The sequence below is a fragment of the Pogona vitticeps genome, chromosome 3 (assembly GCF_051106095.1).
Source record: "Pogona vitticeps strain Pit_001003342236 chromosome 3, PviZW2.1, whole genome shotgun sequence".
NCBI classification, from domain to species: Eukaryota; Metazoa; Chordata; class Lepidosauria; order Squamata; family Agamidae; genus Pogona; species Pogona vitticeps.
This window is the reverse complement of record NC_135785.1, coordinates 231,292,707-231,313,558: the sequence shown is the minus strand read 5'-3', so window position 1 is coordinate 231,313,558 and position 20,852 is coordinate 231,292,707. Positions and strand designations below refer to the sequence as shown.

The window sequence follows — 20,852 nt, the reverse complement described above, 5'->3', positions numbered from 1 at the left end:
TGCGACGATGATGCCAAAGAAATATAACGACCAGCTCGTGACTCTATATTATTATCTCTATGGTTACCCGACACTCTCCAGTCGAGGCGAGGGGGCGGGTCCCCTTCCTTTGCGCAGGCGCAAAGACTACATGTTCAGACCAGGGGTCCGGGGGCTCCTTCGGGAGGGGAAAGGAGGCGACGGGAACCGCAGAAGGACCCGGTCAGGTCACGTGGGAAGGGAGTTGCTCACGTGATCCCACTCCATTGTAGGCAGTGGGTGGGTATTGGGAGAGGGAACATTAGGCTGCAATTGTTTCCCGGAAGGAAGGCATCAAGGGAGGGAGGATCAGCTGGGCTTGCCGGGGGGGGGGATTGGTTGGTGGTGTCGGCTAGGCGGGCGCTCCCCTCCGTCTACCTGCAGCGCGGCAGGATGCAGAGCGTCATCAACACGGTGAAAGGGAAGGCGCTGGAGGTGGCCGAATACCTGACGCCGGTGCTGAAGGTAAGGCCCCGCCCCCGGGCCCCACCGGAGGGGGGGGCGGGGGGTCAGGCATCCACAAGAAGAAAGGGATGCGGGGTGGTGGTGGTGGTCTGTGGAGGTGTAATGCTCTCCAGACCTATGATGCTACAGGTCTGATCATCTCCAGCCAGCGCCAGCCCTGCTGCCTGGAGGTAATGGGAGCACTAGTCTCAGCATTTAGCCCAGTGCAAGCTTAAACATGATATTCAGAGGGAAATCCCACTTAATTCACTGGAACCTAATTCTCCAATGAGTGCTGAGGGTTGCAATCTAGAGTTTGAAGAGACTGAAAAACCGTGGGCGTTTGCTGCAGGAGACCAGGGTGGCCTCTATGGACTTTACTCCATATATGCTTGGAATTCTGTGGATTATGTCCCCAGGCTCCATAAAACTACAACGAAGAGACATTTCCCATCTGTTCTAGTTTTTCTTTTGAGATGTATGTAGAAAAAAATGCATAGGTAAATTCTTCAAATTTTGCACTATGTATTTCAGTCTAGACATAAATATACATGTAATGTAGTAGCGTAAGTGATGCTTCTACATGACATTTGTGTATGCAGCAAAGACCCATCTGTGCAGAGGTGTGAAGCTTATAGAATAGATATTTTATTTGAGAGCCAAAGAGAGGATGGGAAGAAGACTGTTGTGATCAGTGCCTTATGCCTAAGACATTTAAAAATGGCTCTGCCCACATTTGATTTAAAACAACAACAAACAAACTTGATACAGATTCCTGGAATCTATAGCCAGGGTTTCACATTACTGTACTTAAGAATTGTAGTGCAAATTCATAGAATAGTATTTGGTGCTGGGATCTAGTGCACAGAACTTATAGATCAGGTTCCTGTTGGCGACCAAGATATGTCATCATCTCTGTATGGTGTTTCCTTCAGAAGAATCTTTCTCTGTAATTCTTAAATACAGATGGCTGGGCAGAGTAAAATATTAGAATGCCCCTCATCCTAGTCTAAACATTAAAGCATAAGATACTGAATGGAACCCAAGTGTTTTTGCACTACAGTTCATAGTTAAAGAAGTTTGATAGCACTGTAATTCTTATGGCCCGATTATATAGTTTGATGAGAGACTTGGAATTCTCATTTCATTGGGTTAGAGTTCCATGAGCCATTGCAGTAAAAGACATTTCAAACTGCTGTAATTTTGTATGTAGTGCTGTAACATTCCCAGTATCACAAAACAAGGGGAATAAGTTGAATTGCTATGGTTAGGAAAAAGGAGGCTGGTAGTGTGAGAAATTGCTAACAGTGTGGTTGGAAGGCAAGTGGAAATAGTGCTGCTGCTGGCTGATGCAGAGTCTGAAGATTCTGTAGTTCTGAACCTTTCCTCTGTAATGGTCCTGACATCTCATGACTTTGTCGTAAAATAGAATAGTGAAGAGAAAAATATATATATACAAGCATCTGGAGTGCACATGTGGCATGATATCCTTAATGATGGGTGTGCTCCAGTTGTTCCTGTATCAAGTCTGTTTGTTTAAACTATAAGCTGTGTTTAATAAAATGTACAATCATAATTAAAGTTGTGCATTCCCATTAATAAATGAGCAGTTCAGGTTAATCAAGAACAAATCTATGAAGCAACTTTTATAGAACTCTTAAATTCAGTCTCTTCAGTGGGATAAAACAGATTCCACCTTAGTGCAGTTCAAGAGCCATGACATGCTATTTATAGAAATATACAAAACTTGCTTTCCAGGACATTTTTCGATTATTTATTTATTTATTGGATTTCTATCCCACCCATCTAGACCAAAGGTCTACTCTGGGTGGTTAAAGGTTAAAGGATTACCTTTTCAGTGTCTTTATGCATGAAATCCAATAAAGTGGCAACAAACTTTCTCTTCAGGCAGGCTTACCCTTAGTGACTGGCTTTTAGAGGGGCGGGTTTGTACAGGTTGTTGTGCTCTGTTGCTTTTCAATGTGTTTTAGTATTCATTTCAGTTACTGTTGTTGGTAAAATACTTGTTTAATTATGCTTTAATATCTGTATACTTACTGCTTTTAGCTTTCAAATATCACCTTTTTAATGATCTAAGGTACCTTGGGTCTTTTAAGGAGAAAGGTGGGACAAAATATTTTAAATAAATAAACAATAAATGCCTGTTTTGGATAGATCTTTGTTTTCTTTTTTCAATATTTTATGTGCCTGCAGCAGATTTGCAGGCCTGTTCACGTTCCTTTTATTTATTACCTGTCCTCTTGGGAGCTCAGAATAGTATAGATAAGGCTATCTAGTGTTGTAATTGTGCTGTGATGTAGACAAAATTTGAGTGATAGTCCTTGTTAAGACTTCTTGGTTAAAAGGGTTTTGCACATCATTGTCTACATCCAAACATGAAGCTGTAGCCATTGCTGCATATTGTCTTTCTGTGGCAATACTGTTTTAGAGACATGATGCCTTTTGAGTTCGTGTCAGTTACACATTCTGTGGTTCCTGGTGGTCAACATGAAACCTCCTTACTAATATTTAATGTTGTTACAGTATCTTAAGAGCTGCTTAGGTTGTTCCAGTTTCATAGCATCCTAGAGATAAGACTCTTCCCTCTTTCTGAGTTAAACTGCACATAAACAAGGAACCGGGTATTTGGTGGGGTGGGAGTTTCAGAAAGCTTGGAAGGCTTATTTAAATGCTTGTTGAAAAGCTCTGAGAGCCATCATGTCAGCAGTTTCCTAACTGGTTATGGAATTTCACAGTTGTTCTCTGTTGAATGTGCCTTTTGGTATACAAGCAATTAAGACATTGATTAAAAGTGGCGCCAGGTTTAACTCTTCAGAGAAACTAGCTGGTCTGTTTTATATAGAAGATACATACTTTTTCCAGTAACCTCTCCTTGTTCCTTTGTAGAGCTATATTTTGCTGTTGTACACCAAAACTGGAAGAGCATGTACAGTCACACAACTGTACACTGGTCAGAAAGAAAAGCTAGAGAGAGAAAATATAGTATCTTCTTTTAAAAAAATCTTTCGATCTTTGTTTTCAAATGTTTGCAAGTATCTCGTGTTGTCTTCTTTTGCTTTAGGAATCAAAGTTTAAAGAAACTGGCGTTATCACTCCTGAGGAGGTATGTGGTAATTGTTTATTTGCTTGGTGAACTAATTTTGAAAGCAGTAAAACATGAAGTTCCTGTTACAGGGTTTTCTCCTAATGCAAACTAGATTTGGAACGCGATGCTAAGATTTGGTTTATAGTTAAAGTTGGCTTTCCTGAGAAACAAAACAAAAATGATAGAAACTGCAAGCATATTTCTCTTATTGCCGATACACCAAGATCTACCCATATCCTGACTCGAACAAGTGATACGGGTAGATCTTGGTGGGAGTAGGCAATCCGTCAAATATCGAGGTCCTATAATCAACCATCATTTGTTTTGCTGAAATGTTGCTTCTTGAACCTGGCCTAGCTAAGCACTTCTTCATAAAATAATGGAATTGGCAGAGGCCTATGAGGCCATCAAGTCCAACCTCCTGCTTAAGCTAGGAATCTAAATCAAAGTATAACAGATGGTTGTGTAATTTTCTCTTGAATGCCTTTAAGCATTAGCCATGGTGTAGAAACTTTGGGTTCTTTAAACTATGCCCTATTTTGGTGTATGAGCCCACAACTATGCCTTGTCTCTGGCTGTTTTGTTTTCTCCAGGTGCCCGTTCTGAGAATGGAGGTGGCATAACGGGGAGGAACAAACTAGGAGTAGGATTTCCTTTTGCTTGGTTGACTGCCATGTAGTTTGTGGATAATGTAATATGTCATACTTAATCCAAATAATATGTTGTTGTGAAAAAAGAATACTGTCATTATGCTAATGATTTAGTATGTATCCTCTTTGTTCTTTTTAACTCCAAAGTAATTTTGCAGGGTTATAATCTAAACTAGGTGCCTTTAAGTTTGGAAAATCTTCCCTCCTGAAACTTCCTCTCCTGTTCATCTAAATATATGAAAGCTTCCACTGGCACCAGTGCAAAAGTTCATCATCCCCCATCAGTCTATTCATATGCTGCCTTTCCTTGATCTTACCTGAAGGCCTTAGGAATAGACCTCAGCATATGGGAAACCCTTACATCTGAATGTTCATCCTGGAGGCAGGCGGTGCACCATGGCCTCTCCCAATTTGAAGAGACAGTTGTCCAGCAGGGCGAGGCAAAGAGGCAGTCATGAAAGCAGTAAAATCAGGGAGCTGGACAGGGGACAGATTGTATTTGTCTTCAATGTGGATGGGATTGTCACACTCAAATTGGCCTTCTCAGCCATACCAGACGCTGTTCCAAGTCCTCCATACAGAGCACATTACCATAGTCTCTTGAGACTGAAGGATGCCTAACCTTTCCTTGATAATCTGTGCTCAAAAGTAGCTTAAAAACAATATAGGGAATTTTCAAAGTACACTAGCAGCTGAGAAATGCACTGCGGCAAGATTATTCTGCTCATTCCTTTCTTACTGATACTAAGGTAGGATTGCTTCATTCCTTTTGTGATTTTGGATGCAGCAGCTCTAAACAGTGATTGCATCCAAATCTTCCTCTTAGGTTTTTGGACAATAAGTTTTGTTCTTCTTGTACATCTTTTTCTGGTTATTTTATTTTGAATGATCAGCTGTAGCTATCTGAGCTTTTCATTTCTCTATAGGTGATCAAAATATTTTAGCTTTCTGCATTTGAGGGGTGTTATGATTTCTAGTCTTTGTATATTTATTTTAGACTTCTAAACTGATCATCTCAGCCTAAACACTCCTTAAACTTACTGTGATAAATTCAGATTTCACAAGCTGCCTTTTCAATGGTAGTCTGTGATAAAATTACAATGACATCTGCATACCAGAATACATAGCACTGTATGATGCACATTTTCAAAGCCAATTAAACTTTTTTTTGTATATTACAGCCTTTATCTTAAACAAGGTTCTCCTCTTGGTCATCTTTATTCTGACTTTTATTGGATGGGTTTGATGGTTCTGTTCATTCAACCAAATTCCAAGGTACTTGGAAGCTCCACACTTCCATTTTGAATTTTGAATTCATTTTTTGGGGTGCTTTTTTAACTTACTACCACAAAGTTGAGTTTTCTAATATTCACTTCTAGACCATGTTCATTACTTAACTTCATTGCCTTTATCAAGTGTATCAGACCATCAAAGTTGTCAGTTAGAACTATTAACTGTATTTCAGATGTTGTTGATAACTACAGTATTAGCAGTGAAGCCATTATTTGAATCAGTAAGTTCTGCTCTAAGTTGTTCTTAAAGAACAAACTGAAAAACTGGAGAAAGTACATATTCACTTTGTATTCCTCTTTACCCTTATGTTCTTTATCATATGATCTTCAATTTTCATTGCAGCTTTTTGATACTGGTATTATTGGTACTGTACAGTACTTGTTATTTCTTCAGATATCTTGTACATACCAGTTATACAACTGCCTCATGAATGAGGACCTTCGTTTACTTGAAACTCCATCAGTCACCATGTTTGTCAATGGTTTTCTCATAGTTATTGGGGCAAATATACATATCTAGGTTCATATCACACCGTTCCTCCCCAAATACATGTATATGGGATGATGCTTTTCTGTTTCCAGTCTTCCTCTGAATCTAATTCACACATCTCCTGTCTTTTGGCTAGGTGTCTACAATATATGACACGAGTTTCTGAATACGAAACAAAGAGCAGATTTTTGTTGTGAAGTATTCATTAACCCTGTATCAAAATAACATCTCATTTAAAATTGTTTTGTATTTCATCTCTTCACGAAGAGGGAGGATTAAGGTAGATACTGCAATAATCACTTTATAGATGTGGAACTCCTTGTGAACATTAGGAGGCTTGTGTTTCCAAGGCTTTTTCAGGTAGCTTGTAGACTAATATTTCTTCAGGTAACCAGTAGTTCTTTCCCAATTTCAGTTGCTAGCTGGTGAGGGTCTGTGTTGATCTCACCACCATCTATGTGGTGTTCCTTCACCCTTCTGAAGATGCAGCACAGATGTGTAGTACAAGTTGGATGTACATAAAGTGTTCTATATTCCTCAAGTTTGTAATGTCTTGCTTGATAGTCTCCTATGTGGTGAAATTTACCCACAATTCACTGCCGCCATTTGCAACTGAATTAGGAAGTTCTTTTTAACATTGAGTTGTTTTTTTCCCCTATGGGTGGCATTAGGGATGAGTTAGAAAATCAGTTAAATTTTGTAGGGAGACCACACTTTCTGGAGGGATAAGAGGAAGAAAGTGAACCACCAGTAAAGCAACAGAGACAAAAATGGAGGGGGTAAATTGCAGTTTCAGGCTTCCTTCTCCCGCTCATCCTGGCCAAACATTTGTCTGTCTCTGTTTTAAAGTCTGCTTGCCATCTTTTCCCTAGTAAGGGGCTTCCCCAGTCAAGCAGGGAGGTGGCTCCTTTTTTCCTCCTGAGCAAGAAAATGCTCAGCAACCACAGTTTTCAGTGTCTTTGCAGGGGTAGAGACTCTTCCCTTGCCCTGTAGGAGGAAAGTGTCACCACCCGTATCTGCTAGAAGCTCTTTGGCTTGCATTGAATAATTCTGCGTGTGAACTGTTTTTAGTCCTGTTACAGGAAGATTGTAGCTACGTCAGTTTTCTTGTTGTTGCAACAAGTTTTCTTGTTGTTGCAAGAGTTTGCAGAAAACAAGATTTCAAAAAAGAAAGCCACTTCAACTATTTTCGTCTACAGAAGGATTCCTGCACATTTACCCTGCTCAAAACAAACCCCCTTATTGTATGTGCCCAATTCAACTGACTGAAACACCAAGTTTGTGATGAAACATCTGCCTTGGGCCATTTTATTGCAGTCCCAGCATTCAATGTCAAAGACTTAATAGTTGAGTGGCAGTCCTCCAGCTTTCTTTTTTTGTTTGTTTACAAGCTGACTTACACCAAGACAGCAGAATATTTGTACTCTTCTTGTTGAGCTAACCAGTAAGCTTGCAACAATTTGCCAACTTTTTCCCTTCCTCTCCTTGCTTGCCTTTTAGACTAGGTCATTGCTGCTTTGAAAACTTAACCCACAGTTTCCATGCAGGGAACTCTGATAATTGGGGTATCTTGTTTGTTTTTCCCCCTGCATGTGATAATAGTCAGATCTAATGATAAGGGAATACTGTGTAGAAGGATCAACGTACTCTGTTGTTAGCTACTTTTTTTCTCCTTGTGCTTTGTGGTAGATTGCCGGATCACATAAGTTGTTTGTGCTGGTTGTTGATCTGAGGCAGAAATAAGGGAGTGGCTGTAGTTTTCAGAGGTTGTTGCACTTATAATAAGTAAGAATACCTATGAATGGCTTTTCCATCATTCCATAACCAAAAAGAAAAAGGCCCAAATGGGATGGAGTTTTTAATTATTATTTTTAAAATATATGAATCTTTTAGTATCTGTGCCTAGATAAATTTTGTGGCTTTATTCCAGCATGCCCAACCTTGAGTAGACCAGGTGTTCTTGGACAGCAACTCCCAGAAACCCAGGACAGCACAACTCGTGAAGGCTTCTGGGAATTGCAGTTCAAGAACACCTGCGTTACCCAAGGTTGGCAATTGCTGATCTACATTAACTTAGGAAAAAAATCCCTGTGTCCACCAAAGGCCCACCAGAACTTGAAATGCCTCCAAGAGTTTTTATCATTATTTTTTAAAAAAAGAATTACAGTGGTTTTGATTTTGGAGATTTGAGTAATTTTTTTAAGCTTCACTTCTCTCTCATTTTATATATAAATCATTGCTCCTGTGGGTCTCCAGAAGCAGCAAACATATATCTTATGTAAAAAATCTTTTCTCCAGTATTGGACATAAAAATGCCCCTGAAATGCATGTGGCCCACAGGCCATACTTTCCTCATACCTCCTTCATGCCATTAATGTCTTTAATGTGTAAGATCTGCCTGTTCCACTCAACCTGTAGATGATCCCATTTATTGAAGCCCTGTTTGAATGTTTTAATTCAGGTCCTAGTAAAACATGAGGAGAATCCATATGGATGTCAGAAAGTCAGTTCATCAGAAATCTGATTGTTAGATGTAGAGTGTGAGGGAAATGTGGAAGGATGACACAGGAGACTGTGTTTTCCCTCCTCATACATACTTGGAATAAGGCTGACTGAGGAGAGCTTCCGTGTCTCTTCAGAAATCCAGCTCCAGCGTCCAAGCAAATTATTTCCAAGCTTGTATACATCCGCAGGAATTGTTCTGCGAACCGTTTTGTGTGAGCTGGAATGAACAATTTACCATTTATCCCTATAAGAAACAGTAGGCTTTGGTACTATGTGTTTGCTAAGACTACTCTGATGGAATTCTGTATATATCAGATATGGCAACATTTCTACTCTTTTGTATCTGACAGTTCGTTGCAGCTGGAGACCACTTAGTTCACCACTGTCCTACTTGGCAATGGTAAGTGGAAATCTACAGAGCTCTTAGAAATGGCTGACACATTAGTGTCTGGGAGTCCTCTGTGTGTACATTTCCTACAGCATGGATGAAATAACATGAGCGCCATCTGTAGACACTTGACTTCTGTGATTCCCCTTCTCTTTCAGTTAAAAGGGTGTTGCTAAGCTGGCATAAAAGCCCTGGTGAGCTAAACTGAACCTTTTGTAGTCCAGCCTTATGGTCTTCCACGTGCCAACCAGATGGCTATGGGAATTCAGCATAGATTTCAGAAGTGTACTGGCTCTTGCCCTGGCGAAGATATGTAGCCATCATGGCTAGCAGCCCTTTGTTAGCTCCATCCTCCTTAAATCTTGCTGGTCCCCATTTAAAGCTGTCCAAGTTGCGAGCTACTAGGTGCCATATTCATTCTAGATGTCACCATTTAAGTGTAGATGCAGGTTGCCTGTAGCTACTCACTAGCTGTCTCCTTCCTTGTTAGTGAGTCTGTGAAGAGGGGACTGGGTTTGTTCTTGTTCAGACATGAAGTGTAATCCCTTTTGAAATGATTCTGTATATCATGGCCAATTTTAACAAATAGTTGCTTTGTAAATTCACCAGAGAAGTTATCCATGAATTATAAATTGGCATTACCATGGGTAGCTGAAATTATTTGAGAAACCTGCCACACTGCTTGTGTGCCTGCATTGCATTGGTTTTCTCTACTGATTGTTGGACAAAGGCAAATGTTGAAGCTACTAGGAAAATGTGTTGCGAAAAGACATTCATGATTAAAGGACATTTTTGCTGATTGTCCACTTTGGCTTATAATTCCATTCTTTGTTTTAATACTCTATTAGACACATGACAAAACCATTTTTACTTGACTGCAGTCTTTTCATCTTTAGCATAGGTATAGTAGTAATGTATAAGGCACAGAATTTGTCCTTTGTAGGTGATCAGTTTGTTCTATTTTTATAGGGCAACAGGAGAAGAATTAAAAGTCAAGGCTTATCTTCCAACAGACAAACAGTTTTTAGTCACTAAAAATGGTAAGTCTTGCACAAGTTTTGTAGTTGCGACTGAATATATAGCAGCCACAGGAACAGCAAAGTGTATGCTTGGACTGAAACTCATTATTAAACAAACTCCTGGAAATTAGCTGCAGTGATGGCAAAAGTTGCCATTCTCTGAACAGTGTGATAAGGTTAACAGGTGGTTATCCCCATTTTACATCTTGTTTAATGGTAGAAAAAAGCAGCAATTTTTGCAAATGCTGCCACTGGTAGAGCTGCAGATTTTATCACAGGGACCCATGAGTCACCTGGAAAACAGCTTACTGGTGGATGTGTGCTTTCCTCATTTTATTAGCTTGTCCTTTTTATTTGTATTGGCAATTTGACCAGTGCTATAATCACATCACGATGCATCTGTTAATATTTATGTTTTGTGCTCTAGATTATCACTGTCTGCGGCTGACCATAAAATGCTTTATTAAAATTCAGAGAGATATTGGCCTGCCTTGTCTGTTGTAGGCAAGTGCAACTTTCAGTAATGTGAATACTGGTTTCCTAAATCCCTTTTGGCATGTGGTAAATGGCTCTTAGCTCAGTTACTTCCAACTCTCAGACACATTCTAGTGTAGAATAAGACTTTGGTCCCCAAGACAGAAATCTTTGAGATTAAACATCTGCTAAGTTTGGTGACAAGCATATAACAGTACTAAATACTTTGAAATCATCTGATTCTAAAAGCTTCAGCAGAATTTATGTTCAGTGATTGACTGTGAAGATGAACATCGCCTGTTGTTCTTTGTAGTGCCATGCTACAAGCGATGTAAACAGATGGAGTACTCAGATGAACTGGAAGCCATTATAGAAGAAGATGATGGTGATGGAGGATGGGTGGACACATTTCACAATGCAGGTCATTACAGTTACTCTCTTTTATATTTATTTTGCATATTGGCTTTTAAGTACTTAGATTCTGGCTCCATTCATATGTACTAAAAATGATCTGAAGTGCATTAACATCCAAACACAGGGAACACATTTTAATTTTCCTCACTGAATCGTCATTTAAAAAAGCAGTCGTTGAAAATTCTGATTCATAGTTACTTTTCTCAGAGGGAATGCATACCTAGTGGTCGCAACGACCAGATAGGCGGGATATAAATAGAATAAATAAATAAATGAATAAAATAGGTTTATCTCTGGTTCTGATTCTTATCTGTGCTCTCCACTTGACAGGCATTACAGGAGTAGCAGAATCCATTAAGGAGATCACACTGGAAAGCAAGGTATTAATTTGTGACTTTGTACATAGTTTGTTACAAGAGTAGAAAAGTAGAAGTCTAGCAACACAGTGACCAGAATCCTACTAATGTTGGTGTAAAGTCTGCATAACTTGACATATCAAATTACAACTTACTGACAAGGTCCATTATTTATTTTGATAATAAGCCTAGTCATGAACCAAATAGTAGAGCTGAAATGAGCCCCATGATCTCATCAATTAGCCACAGTTAACCCTGGAAAGTTACTCAGAACTTGCATGAATACCAGTAGGATTCCAACCAGTATACTTTTGAGGATTAATCACACCTCTTAGAAACAAATGTTTTTCTTTTATGTCTCCAAAGGGCTGGAACAGTGTGGGAGTTATCTAATGCAAAGTGAAGCAGTAAACCCACATCATGCCTAGATTATGACAAGTCACAGATTTGTTTTAAGCATATTATAAAACCAGGGTTTTTCCCCAAGCTCCTAGGTACATTGCAATGGATATTACAATAGCTAGTTCTAAATTAATAAATTAGGACAGAGGAGAGATCCAAATTGCATTATTGGTCAAATTGCATTATTGGTCTTTGTGCTCTAGTCATATGGCAGATCTTCACTTACTTCATGGATTTTTTTTAAGTTACCAACCAGCTAAGTTGTGGTTAAACTTCCACCAAAGGCTGTGTATTTAAGAACTCTCATGTAAGTGGATGAGTGGATCTACCCATCTACGCATCCTGTGATAACTCGAAATGGCAGAACCATTATTTTGTTCATACTTGGCAAAAATAGTAGATTGTTCTTAATAGCCTGTTGTTCAAGAAAAGGAAAATTAGTTGGGTATAAATTTCACCCCTGTGGACTGTAGGAGGAGACATTTCTGACTCCTCTTCACCCTGCATCCACCTAACACCGCTCTGGAACAGCCCCAGGCCCCCTTTTTTACAACGTTGCACAGGGCTATAGAGAGAAGGGGCAGCGGGCACAGATGCTGCTCTTCTCCTGCTCTTGGGGGTCATATCCTCTAAGGTACATTCTCATTGGCAACAGGAGAGTTTGGATTTTGCTCTTTGATGGTGCCTTCCAGTATTCCGCCAAGAGTACTAAAAGATCAGATAGATGCTTCTGCAATGCTAAAGGAGTGTGATTACCTGTTTTAAAGATGGTGCAGAGTTTAACAAAGCAGTACTGATTTCCAAGTTCCATTAGAAATAGCTAGCTATAGATAATAGTGATTTAGTTTTAGTTATAGGGCCATAAACATAATATTTCAGTATGCTGTCATGATGTGTGAAGCCAGGTTTTAATCTGCAAGGTAGAATTTTTCTTTTTGAAAACATGGATATTTTCAGCAATTGGTTTATTTGTTTTTAATCTGTTGCATTCTACTTGGAGGGCCTATGGCTTGTTCTAAATTGGAGCAATAGATATGTAAACATGTGTTTTAAATTATTAGACTACGTTTTCCCCTAGGTCTCAAATACTGTACATGGTCTTTGTATTTTGATGCTAGAGTAAACAGCCGGTTTCCTAGTTTTTCCACTGCTGCTGTGGAAAAACAGCATAGCTGTGTGCTTCCGAGATCTGCCATGGAAACACTTGAGGTGGTGTTAAATATGGAAATTTGTGTTTTTCCCCCTTTTTTCTTCAAAGGAAAGTATAAAGGTACCAGAATGCTCAGGTTCATGTGAGGATGATGACGATGACGAGGGAGAGGCAGCAGACATGGAAGGTAGTTGCGTCTTATGTAAAAGCAGATTTCACTGGAACATATAGTGTAACTAGAACAGATATAAAACCTTTCTGTTGTGTTATGACTTCATTCACTCACTAACAAGAATGTTTATTCATTTTACGTCAGGATGTTTTTATGTGAAATGCTACCTGCAGCATGATGTCTCCAACTTTGCTTTAGTTATCTAAATACCTAAAAAGCTGCCCTGAAGAAGGCACCAGTTACATCTTTTGTGAATGTGGCAAAAAGTAATGTTACGAAGAGATTTATAACAGTTAAACTGTAGTCTTAAAATGCATATGCCAATCTATTGAGAGAATGTATGCCTCGGTAATATTCATCTACCTGTGGAAGCAATTGCCAAATTTAAAAAAACGAACATTGAATTTAATATAAGGGACCCAACAGCCTATACTTTTCTAACTCTCCAAATAAGGGAACTTAGATTTAGATTAGGTATCCTTCAGTCTCGAGAGACTATGGTAACGTGCTTTGAATAGAGGACTTGGAACAGTGTCTAGTGTAGTATTAAAACAAAATAAGGGAACTATAAAAACACAAACAATTCATATATTTATACAAATTCAAAAGTAGGTGATATAGAAGACCACTGAAATATTCATCATACAGTACACAAGCTTTCATGGATACAAACACCATCAGGTTTGTACCAATGTGAAGAGCTTAAAGTCCAGAATTTCATGGCAAGATCGAATCCACCAAGGACTTCTCCCAGATGCAAGTCAGAAAGTACTATACAATATATGGTGAATTCCATCTTGCCAAGAACTTTTGGAATGTACATCTAAGAGTAACTTTCCTGGCAAAATCCATCTTCCCATGAACTTTTGGACTTTTAAGTTCTTCACACTAGTACAAACCTGATGAAGTCGTCCTTTAATCCATGAAAGTTTGTGTATCATACAATGATTTTTTTTTAGTGGTCTATAAAAATATTGCCTATTTTTGCATTTGTATTTTATTTTGTCTGGACCAGACGGCTACCTTTTATTTCAATCCTACATTAATATTTATTTAAAAACAATTCTATGCCACCACCCAAAATTAACATTCTGTGATGAAACAAAAGCCTATTGAAGAGTTGGGATGGAAGCAGGTAACAACCTGTTCTTAGCATAGTGCCTGTATCTCAGTAAAGTGGAGGATATAGTTTTAAGTTGAGAGGGGTTTTTTTATAAACACTCTTGTCTATCCTGAATATGTTTTAGCAAAAACACTACAAGGAAAAAATGTCTTTTTATTTTACTCTTTCAGAATATGAAGAGAGTGGGCTGCTGGAGACAGATGATGTGAGTGTACTGTTGTTTCTGGTGGCATTAATGCCTTTTTTATTTCATCTTGGGTTCATTAAAGCAATCCTCAAAGTGGCATACTGCATGAATTTGAAATAACATGATACGAGTTTACATTGCCCCCTAGACATTGAGCTTGGTGGGTAGCAGATAATTGCTGACCCTTTGGAGTAACTTATTTGTTTCTTATATCTTTTGCAGGCAACATTGGATACAAGGAAAATAGTGGAAGCTGCCAAGGCTAAAACAGATGCTGGAAGTGGCGAAGAAGCTATTCTGCAGACTAGGACATATGATCTTTACATCACGTATGACAAATACTACCAGACACCAAGGCTTTGGTTATTCGGCTATGACGAGGTACACTTTCTGTTTACTTACTTGAAACTGTTCAGCTCATTTCTGAAACTAGCTGACTGCAGAGTATAAAGAGGAGCCCTACATAGAAAAATATTTTTTTAAAAAAGCATTGCAATGAAGATTATCAGGACTTCTTGAAACTATTGTAAAAATATTTTTATATTTCTGTTCCTTAATGAAGCTCATTTGTTTAATGAGTGTCTCAGAAAATAAACAGGGACATAATAAATCTTTTTTCCCCCAGCCAATTCCTGTTAACAGCTAGAATTACTTCTTTATTTGTTCATTGACAGAGTAGCTTCTGACAGGCAACTGTGGGTTTCAATATGTGTGATACTCCCTCATCTATACAGTCCGTGACTCCTTTACAGGTGCATGCTATTGTCACATGCATAACTGGTGGTGCCTGGTGGCAGAGGCTGCAGATGTGGCGAGCAGATGCCTACAGCTGTACTTACTGCTGGCTCATAAAAGGACTTGGATATTTGTTTTTCCACTTCTGTTATGTGTGAAACACAGATTCAACATCACATTCCTACTGAGTTCTGTGGGATTCAGATTTCAAACTCTGGGACAAACTGCACATTACATTACAGATACTTCTGCTCTCTATACTTCTTTAAGGTATAGACAAGTGTTTCTCTTTATGGAAAGCATCCAGCAGGTAACAAGTTATCATGACTGGCTTCTTTCCCTCTATTAATTAAATGACCATTAAAGATTTGCAATTATAAGAGGCCCCAGAGAAGTAGATGTTTTTCTGGAACTCTCAGGCTTTCTCCATAATCCAGCGCATGTTAGCAATTTGGTCTCTAGTTCCTCTGCCCCTTCGAAATCCAGCTTGTACTTCTGGGAGTTTTCGGTTCACATACTGCTTAAGCCTACCTTGGAGGATTTTGAGCATAACCTTGCTAGCGTGTGAAATGAGTGCAATTGTACGGTAGTTGGAGCATTCTTTGGCACGGCCCTTCTTTGGGATTGGGATATAGACTGATCTTTCCCAATCCTCTGGCCACTGCTGAATTTTCCCATGATGATGATTAAAAAAATAGCGCAATGGTCCTTTGATTTTGGGCTGTGGCACCAGGGTGGGTGATATGACCTTTAGCCTGGTTTGTTCCTTTTTGCACACCACATATAGAATGATTAAAGTGGTAGGGAAAACCCCCTCCCCAATTCTGCATTGGCTGTCTCTAGCAAGCATGTCATTGCTGGCACCACTCTGGTAGCCACTGATGATGATTAAATCCTCTGCGAGCTAGCAAAAATTTAATGCATCTTGCTAGGCATGTTGGACACCTTACTACTCCCTATACCACACCATGGCTGGAGTGCAATGTGTTCCAGCAAAAATAGTGCACATCTTTATCAAATTTGGTGCATCCTGCTAGTTCGGTACACAACCTGTGTAGATTCAGTAATATTTTTAATTCAAATAATGTATGATTTCCTTCCTTTCGAATCAGGGAGGTAATGTCGGCATATATAAATTTTGGAGGGGGGGGGGTAAAAGGTAAAAAAGGTTCCTGACCCCTGGCCTAGATCTACTCCAGTTCCTATTAGCAAGCCCTGCATACTCTGTTTCATGGAAAGTCCTCTTCTCAGTACTCCATAAAGTTATTTCATTTGATGGCTCTCTGGCTAATAGTTGTGTTCAGTTGATAGCAATGGAAGAAAACTGCATGTTAAATATCTTTGTTAGATAGCTTGGAATAATAAATTTTTGAAAAAGACTATGCCAGGATAGCCCAACCTCTGCACCAAGAAAGACAGAACTGTGCTGACTTATAGTATCAACATGAACTGCACTGTTTGGGGAAGTATCTATGCAGTTGCTCATTTTACACATTTCTGCTTTTGCTGAATCATGGGACCTGCAAGACACTGAAGTAAAATGACTCAGAGTTCTGCTTGCACCCCTCCTTCCCCAGGAGATTGGAAATTTTATCAAGCCTTGCCCACAGTCCTGAGGGCTCAAAGCCTAGTTTTTGAAACCAATGAAGTTAAAGTGAAGTTTCTGTGTCTTCTGTATCTGAAGTCAAATGCATAGTACTCAGGTGCAGAGTTCTATGCAGTCCATTTAGTTTGGTGTATTTCTGTTGATTATGAGAGCAACAGATGTTGACTTCATGAGCACTCTTCAGCATGTTGGCAGTGCTTATAAAACCCACTTTAACATATCTGAGCTCCAAAATAAATGAAGCTTATAATCTAAGTTATATAATATGTACGTGATTACTTAGTGCATCTCTTAACTTCCTTTCAGGAGGTAGTCTTTCCTACCTTTTTATAAAATTCTACTTTGATGGAGACTAGGAAGAGCAGCAATGAAGGAATTAGAAAAGGTCATTAAATGGAAGGCTGTGTCATAGGAGACCAAGATCAAGATCATCCACACTCTTTGTATAGTATTTCCAACCACCATGTATGGGTTTGAAAGCTGGACAGTTAAGAAAGCTGACAGGAGAAAAAAAATTAATTCATTTGAAATGCGGTGCTGGAGGAGAGCTTTGTGGATATTCTTGAATTGTCAGAAAGGCAAACAAAGGGGCCTAGATCAAACCAAGCATGAACAAAATTGTTGAAACCAAAGCTGTCCTCCGTTGGCCACATTATGAAAAGACAGGATTCTCTGGAAAAAAACGGTAATGCTGGGAAAGGTGAAAGGCAGCAGGAAAAGAGGAATACCAAATTGAGATGGACTGATTCCCTAAAGAAAGCCACAGGCTTGAATCTACAAGAGCTGCGTAGGGCAGCTGAGGACAGGATATTTTGGACAGTTCTCATTCATAGATAACAACAATAAACTTTGACTCACTGGCCCTTGTCTTTCTTTATAGCCTGAACTATTTGTCTTTTTCAATTATTCTTCTCCATTTTAGCAACGACAGCCATTGAGTGTAGAGCATATGTATGAAGACATTAGTCAAGATCATGTCAAAAAGACTGTGACCATTGAAAACCACCCCCATCTTCCTCCACCTCCAATGTGTTCCGTTCATCCATGCAGGTATGTGAATATGTTGATGAAAATGGTTGATTTGTCTGTGTAGATTGTGTGTGTGTGTGTTTTATGCTTTGTTTACTTTTGCGTAGGAGTCAAATTAGTTTCTCATTCTGGCATTCTTCAAGTGTTCTACTACTTACAAAAATCTTTTTCTCCACCACCTAGTTCAAGTTGCTGTAATTCTACTTTATTAAAGCAATATATGAAAATAACAATTTCTTTTAAAAAGCTTATTTAACTCTATTGCATTTTGAAAGCCTCTGAAACTAAATCTTTAAGAATCTTTCCTATTAAACTTGTTTTCTGTTTTTTCTCCTTCTCAAACTCTCCACGAGATGGCAGGCAACTATTTTGAAGTTGTTTTTCCCCTCCCAGACTGTTTCTGTTCACATGCGACGTCACCTCTTGGTGCTCTTAATAGTTACTGTTTTTGTCTTTTCTTAGGTTCAGGCACTTTTGTCAATCTCTTCTGTGAAGTACAGTGTTGTCTACTTCAGATGCCATAGTTAATGTTGCACTTGATGAGAACTGTATAGCCTATTTTGTTTTGTTTTTTTCATTTTAAAATGCAGATTTCTTCTGCATTCTTTAGGTACATTGTCTTAGAAAGCTGTAAAGGCACTGAGGTATTGTTATTTAAAGAAGTCTTGTAGGTGAAAAGACTACCATTTCTTTTTAAATGATAGTGATAAAAAGTAGAGAAGGCAGGATAAAAATATAAAATTGTATGTAGTGCGGAGAAAATAGATAAGGGAAGCCTGGATCATCCACTGAAGCTATGAACTGGTAAATGGTTAAAGTACTGTTGTTTGATGTAGTCAGTTGCACTAGAGTAAGCCCATTGAATTAATGGGATTTGGTGAATCAACTCCTTCATAGGTCTCATTGATTCAAATGACCTACTCAAACTTTTTACACTAAAATAAGTCAGAATAGGCCCATCCGAATCAAAATAATGGAGGAATTGACTCACCAAATCAGTGGGCCTACTCAAGTATGATTTACTATGCTAAACAACATGGCCAGTTGAGTACCGGAGTGGTCTTATTCACTGTTGTACTCAACATTCTCTTTCAAAAATGTATTAAGCATTTCCTTAGTGTGTTTCAAAGTTTAATGAAGGGTCATAGTTTTTGGTACTGGATATCAGATTCTTGTGCTTTGGATTGAAACTTGAAAAAGTCCATAAAATTAAGCAGTTTCTCATAGATGTTGCTGTGTTTCTGTGAATATTCCTTTAGTTCATAAACATGCACAATTGCATTAACTATGAAAAGAAGGTCTCTTGCCAGTTTTCCCCTGACTGGTTTAGTACAAACTGCCAGCAGTGCTTGGCCTTAATGTGCCAGTCTACTTATACCCATCTTATTGCTATTTTGTAGGCCTTGCCAGACATTCTGTGGGTTTTACTATATTTGTGAGATGGGGACGTGTGCAAACCCCATTGCCTTCCTCACACATGAAAAGATTTCCTGTTATTCTGTTAAGAGGAAAGTATGTATGGAGTTTCTCCGCAAGAAGGGTGATGGAAACATGATGAAGTAGTTGGGCTGTCATGCACCCCCTGCTATCATGCCTGTTTTTTGTTTTTTTTTGTTTTTTTTAGCTGAACGGAGCTTGAATATTTGATTTTTGTATTACAACTTCAAGAGATTTATGTTCTGAGAGCTTTAGGGAAGCAAGAGTAAAATGCTCATCATTTGAAGTTTTATAGTTTCTCAGTTGTGTCTGAAAGACCACAACTGTAGTGTTAAGACAGGATGTTCTTGCTGGGGTATTCAGTAAACAGGAATTCAGTATTGGTAAATTATAGGACAGTGTTTATATTGATGTTCAAAGGTATATTAACTGTTCTGTTTTTAGACATGCAGAAGTGATGAAGAAAATCATTGAAACTGTGGCTGAAGGTGGAGGAGAACTTGGAGTTCATATGTATCCTTTTGTCAAATCTAACAGTTGATTCATTAGAGAGAAATCACTGGTAAGCCATTGAATATTCCTCTGTTTTTTGGATCTTATCTAGGTAGGAGCATAGAAAATTAGTTCCCAACTCTTCTTGTCCCCATACACCTGCAAGGTAAGCTTGCCTCAACACCCTAACATGTTCAAGTTTCAGGTGGACTGTCTGCATTAGGTAACCAATAGGAGAGGACTCTGTTTCTCATGATAGTACAAGCCAGTGCTACATCTTAGCCGTGTCTGAGTTGATTTTTAAAAGGACACTGAAAGGAGTGTGTGTCTCAAAAGAATATTTATGATGTTCAGTAAACATTCAATGGTAGCTGCAACTATAACAAAAACTAATTGTCAAGTAGACTTATCTACACAATGGAAGGTGTTTCAGTAGCCATTCAACTATTGTAGCAGACTGGTTTTCTTATCTAGATCTTTCCCATAAGATAAGTTGGTTCCGGATTTTTGAGGAGGGATGAGCCAGTTTTGGGCCAGTTATAAAGATTTATTTTTCCTCACTACAAGAGCAGACTTGTCATTGTGAAGTGACTGGTTTAGTTTTCCTTAATTGAACCTTCAGGTACCTTCTAATTTTTTTGAAATTTGTACAAGCGGTCATTCCAACAATAGAATATGACTACACAAGACACTTTACAATGTAATTAGGGAAGAGAATGTTTATGGTAATTATTGATCCTAATTTTTAAAAGTATAACCCATACATGTGACTGACTTGTTTATCCACCATTGTATAAAATTTCTGTAATGTACCACTTCTGTCAAGTTTATGCATCAAAATAAAATTCCACTACCAGCCTTACTTTTTAATAAAGATCTTTATGTGTACAAAATAAACCACTTCTTTCATTCCTGTTCTGTGAATACAGAAGTTCTCTGTTTTTTTCTTTACCATAATATGAGTGTCAATCTAATTGTGTCGCAATTACAATTTTGGCTTTTTAAAATACCATTTCTAGCCACGTTGCTCATTTGTTTCTAATTAATATTTGAACAACTTTAACATTATATATGCTTCTTTAACAATGATGCTTAGTCTGGTGTAGTGCATTGACTAACAGACTAAGCCTCAGAAGGCCTGGGTTCAGATCCTTGCTCAGCTATGGAAACTCACTAGGAATGTGAAACTGATATAAAAAAGGTAAAGGTTCCCCTTGACAAATTGTCCAGCCATGTCTGACTCAGGGGGGTGGTGCTCATCCCCGTTTCTAAGCCATAGAGGCAGCGTTTGTCCAGTTTCCATGGTCACGTGGCCAGCGTGACTAGACATGGAACGCCACTACCTTCCGACCGAGGTGGTACC

The 20,852-nt window shown here is 38.8% G+C and overlaps 1 protein-coding gene across 2 annotated transcripts; it reads left to right on the top strand.

The window, feature by feature from the left end:
- The first annotated feature begins 122 nt into the window (after positions 1–122).
- Positions 123–20,386, top strand: ATG3 (autophagy related 3). 2 transcript variants are annotated; one of them, XM_072993849.2, is made up of 12 exons: positions 123–483; positions 3,545–3,586; positions 8,856–8,905; positions 9,863–9,933; positions 10,700–10,807; positions 11,131–11,180; positions 12,817–12,895; positions 14,174–14,208; positions 14,413–14,571; positions 17,454–17,581; positions 19,442–19,510; positions 20,112–20,386. In XM_072993849.2, exons 1-12 carry the CDS (start codon positions 412–414, stop codon positions 20,191–20,193), a joined length of 945 nt encoding a protein of 314 aa, XP_072849950.1. In that variant the 5' UTR covers positions 123–411; the 3' UTR covers positions 20,194–20,386. The 2 variants fall into 2 exon arrangements, with proteins under 2 accessions (XP_072849950.1, XP_072849951.1); XM_072993850.2 differs by lacking the exons at positions 123–483; positions 3,545–3,586 and adding an exon at positions 5,405–5,493.
- The last annotated feature ends 466 nt before the right edge of the window (positions 20,387–20,852 follow it).